General features: G+C 41.5%; 1 gene segment (V, D, J or C); it reads right to left on the bottom strand.

The window, feature by feature from the left end:
* The window catches only part of LOC118239309, a 4,514-nt gene extending 1,915 nt beyond the window's left edge, over nt 1-2,599 (bottom strand). The window contains 2 exon segments of the V gene segment in view: nt 2,061-2,359; nt 2,551-2,599. Coding sequence covers nt 2,061-2,359; nt 2,551-2,599 — 348 coding nt within the window.
* Nucleotides 2,600-4,883: the final 2,284 nt, after the last annotated feature.

Raw genomic sequence — 4,883 nt, forward strand, 5'->3', positions numbered from 1 at the left:
TTTTTGAAGTTGTGTTTTCAAAGCTCCATGAGCACATTAACTGTATGCTCCATTTAAACTAGCACCTGTTTATCAGCTTCTGTGAACTGTTCAGGGTCACAACTACCATTAAGAATTTCACTAAGGGGTTCAAGATCCTCAATAGACAAATTTTAATATGGTGAAAGCCACTGAATATCTCCCAATAATTTTTGAAACTCAAAATTTGTAAGCTTTTACAATCCAGGCTATAAAGCTCCCATTAGCTGACATTAGCATTAGCATTTTCACAGATACTTGGCTGGGCAAGGCTGAGTGGAAGGGCAGCTCCCTGAGCTACAAGGTCTCATTAACTCCTCTCAAATCCTGCATCAATCTCCATTCTCCAGACCTATACCCAACCACGAAAATAAGAGAATTCCAGGGGGAATTGGAAGGCATGATATGACCATTATCTAGCTATTCCTGTATTAGCTGTTGGGAACCCTGCATCCTCTCCTCTGCTAAAGGATATTGAATCACCCACACACTCCCTGAGCTCAAGGGCCATGCTGCCTCCTGACACTCCCCACTGACTGGCTCCAAGTGCCAGCCACAGGAGGTGCAACCCACCACGTTTTCCTGCCTCCAGTGCTCCTGGCTCTGAGGAATGGTGGCATCATGGACCAGACTCAGCCAGGGTGGCAGGGAAGGTGCCACCCAAGGAGGTGTGGCAGGCACAGGAGCAGGCTTGGGCATCAGCAAGTCAGGCTTACTGAGAGTGTCAGGGGGAGGCCACAACTTTGCTTCACTGATTTCTGGTACAGCCTAGAGATCGTTCCAGTGTGGGGGAGGAAGATTTACAAAATCAACAAATTCTAAAAATTTCTATACTTGCTACAGCTCTACAAGAGCTCCTATGGACTCAAAATATACCCAAGTAAATGTACATTCAGCTGACTACTTTTTGTTCCCATATCTAAAATTATATATAATTTTTACTCTGGAGTTTTCTCACCACAAGTCACATTTATCTGAGCATTTACATATCATCTTTTCTCATATAGCAATGTCCATCACTTCAGTGTCTATGTCCAAGCCGCAGCATCTGTGGTACTAGCTGTAGTAACCCCAATTTGTGTGGGCATCTGTGTGGGTCACACATTGAGGGGCCATTTGTCCAGTCCTGCTGGCTAGTTTGGTCCCTGCTTGGAAGGAAAAGTGTGGATTGAGGAAAAAAGAAGCAAGAGATAGAGTGGGGAGGGCACCCAATGAATACTAGGATCATCCCCAACTTTAGTACTCAAAGATCTTATATACCTCAATCAAAAAGGGGGAGGGGTAAAAGACTCCATTACCAAGATACAAGGAACAAACAAGAGTATTTAGCTTCTTGATACTCAAAACACCAAGTAACCACATTCTACACCAAATATCCTGTTATTAAGGTGCAACCCCTTAGGCCAAATATCCTGTTGTCATGGAAAAAACAAACAATAGCCATACCTTAGGCCACATATTCCATGGTTCAACCTTGAAGGAGCAATAATAGGCTCAAACTCTCTGATCTTACGTCAAGATGGAACAGAGCCACTTCTATGAGCTCTGACAAACAAGTTAAAGTGTACTCTGACCTCCACAAACATGACACATCACATGTACACATAGAAATATGCTCACACTTACACAAAGGTGAAGGTAATTATCTAAATGTAATAAAAGTTAAAAAAATGGAAAGGGAAAGAAAAAACCAGAGGAAATGGTTACCAGTAAGTAAGAAAACACTCCAGAAATATAAAAACATAAATCCCTCATATTCAAGCAACAAAGTTGGTGGTAATTTATTACATAAGAAATAGAAGGATAATACTGAGTTGTGCTTTGCACTTTTATATAAAGGTATTTCATACCAAAAGACATAAGAGACATGGAACCCATTATTTTTCCTGGGCTTAGTGTATGATTTCCTGAGTGTTTCATGAGTGTTCAGGCTCTCGGGCAGAAAGGGGACGTGTACAAGTCCAGGGCTGTGTGGTGCAAGCAGCTGGTAAGACACTCAGAGATAGTTTTTGTTGGAGGCTGAAGCACTGTGGGAGGAATACCATAATGATGCTGGCGTAATAATCTCCCATGTCTTCAGCCTGGACACTGTTGATGGTGAAAGGGAAATATGTCCCAGACCCACTGCCTATGAAGTGATCAGGGACCCCAATGTTCCAAGTGATTGCCCAGGATATCAGAAGTTTAGGAGACTGCCCTGCTTTCTGCTGGTACCAGGCCAAGTAGTAACTGCAACCAGATAAAAGACTGTGACTGGAATTGCAGCTAATGGTGGCCTTGTCTCCTGCTGACACAGCCAGGGAGGATGGAGACTGCGTCATCACAATATCTGCACAGGAACCTGCAATCAGGAAAACTAATAATCATGTATAATAAAAAACAAGGATTTAATACATATCAAGCTAGTCATTTAATGTCCTTGTAGTGCCTTATTGTCAAAGAACTATGGCATAAAAAATATTAAAGCCTGGCACACATTGTAAATTTCTTGTATACAAAGAAGAGACTCTGAAAATATAATACTATTCTCACCAGACACCCAGAGAAGAAGAGACATGAGGACCTGGGTCTGTGACTCCATCTTGCTCCCCATGACTGTCTGATGATGCTTAGTTCTCATTTTTAAGGCCTAGTTTATAAACTCCAAGCAGCGGGTCTGGGTTGGAGGGACCCATGCAAATCTGTCAGCAAACACAAAAGTAGACTCCTAGGAAGTATTGTGAGAGAGGCATGTGTCAATCAACAGGCAAATATACCATCACAGACATCCTGAGATATCACTGAAAGATATTGGCTTTCAGTTCTCCGACAGAAGTCTACTAGGCTCTCTAATATAAGCTTTGGTTAAAATCCAAGACATATTTGTGGAAACATTAGGAGAGTTATCTTAGATTACAGTCCTAGGGAAACTATAATTTTAAAAAAATTAAGTAACATAAAGTAAGAAAGTGTGCAATAAAAGAACAGAAGAATGGAAAGAAGAAAACAGAAAAGCAAACATGAGAGAATTGATGCTAATTGTTTCATTATCTCCCATCTCCAAAAACACTATTATTACTAAGCAAAATGAACAATGCCTCAGACATTTGGAATCCCGTTTCTGGGCCAAACATGGAACAGAGATGAAAAGACAAGCCCATATTCGCTCTGTGGGAATCCTGGGGGCAATAATTTAAACCTGAGATCAGAGGAAATTTAATCTTGAAGCAAAGGTAAACCCAACAAAAACTAACACATATCCTCCCAACAACCTCGGGAAACAGAAAGAAGGCTTTAAATTGGGGGAATGAAAGAAACAAGATTTTTTCAAAAGATATAGATGTAGACCAACATTGTCAAAAGTCTTTAGTCCAAAAATGCATATTCTAGAGTAATACAGAAATTAGCAGTATTGAAACTAGGTTAAGATGATCTTGCTGGACACCCACAGCTAATCACTGAACTGAATTGGAATCCAGTTGCAGAGAAGGAATGATGAGCAAAAGGGGCCAGACCAGGCTGGTGAAACCCACAGAAACAGCTGACCTGAACAATGGGGAGCTCTTGGTCCCCAGACTGATAGCGGGGAAACCAGCACAGGACTGATCCAGACCCCAGGAATGTGGGTGTCAGTGAGGAGACCTCGGAAATTCATGGGGCCTCCTGTAGTAGATCCGTACCTATCCCTAGCATAGGTGTGGACTTTGGGAGCCCATTCCACATAGAGGGATACTCCCTGAGCCAAGACACGCGGGGGTGGGCCTAGGCCCTATCCCAAAGGATATGATAGACACTGAAGACCCCCTTTGGAAGGCCTCACTCTCCCTAGGGAGCAGAAAGGTTATGTGATGGGTAGGGTTTTAGTTGGAGGAGGTGGTAGGGGAGGAGGGGAGGAAGGGGGAACTGGGATTGACATGTAAAACGATCTTGTTTCTAATTCAAATAAAAATGGGAATAAAAAGATAAACTTGCTGGCATTATAAACAGTAAAGGACCTTCCCAGAAGGGGGCAAGGACTTGGTAATTCAAGCAATAGTTTTACAGAAACCAATAGACTTCATCATCAGAGATTGTTGCCATATAAAGGAAAAAATGATTGAGTATGAATGAAAATCAATAACAAAAAAAAATCACAGAAACTGCCTGGACTCCTGGTTAGTGGACTCTGAAAGTATACATAAGAAGTAAATTATTTTTAAAAAGACACCCAAAATGAACTACAATTACCTGGGCATGATCTTGACTGTCCTGAATGTAACAGGGGTTTCATTTTCTTGATTATACATATTTAGTTCAACAGTTTCATTCATGCACTGCACTAGCTTTTTAGATGATTACTGCCATAGTTAACCAACATTTAGTTTTCTGTAAAATCTATTAAATCCCTTTAAATTGGTCCCATATTGTACTTCATTTTCACCCATTATTTGCTTAGGCATTTTTATTTGAAACTCCATGATGGAACCTTTGAACATAGATGTAATATTTTGAAATCAGGGAGATGATTAAGTTGATAAAGCACTTACCTGGCAAAATGAGACCCTGAGTTCCATTTTCAGAGCCAATTAAAACCAAAAAGCCAAGTCTGGTAGTGCAAGCTTGTAATCCCATTGCAGGGAAGTGGAGACAGGTCCCTGGGACTTGTTCACCACACAGCCTATCCTAGTGGGAAAGTTACCAGCCAATGAGAAAATGTATCTCCAGTGGATGGGGGAAATGCAAGAACTAAACATGAGAAGGAGAGCTGTGAAATGCTGTCTTCTGAACATGATATGGCCAATGCAAACATGAACTCACAGCAGCTGAAGTTGCCTGCACAAGACCCTCACAAGATGTAGCCAATCAAATTCCAGCCCAAAAGGAGCAGAGAGTCCTAAGTTCAAAAC

Source organism: Cricetulus griseus, chromosome 8 (genome assembly GCF_003668045.3).
Source record: "Cricetulus griseus strain 17A/GY chromosome 8, alternate assembly CriGri-PICRH-1.0, whole genome shotgun sequence".
Lineage (NCBI taxonomy): Eukaryota > Metazoa > Chordata > Mammalia > Rodentia > Cricetidae > Cricetulus > Cricetulus griseus.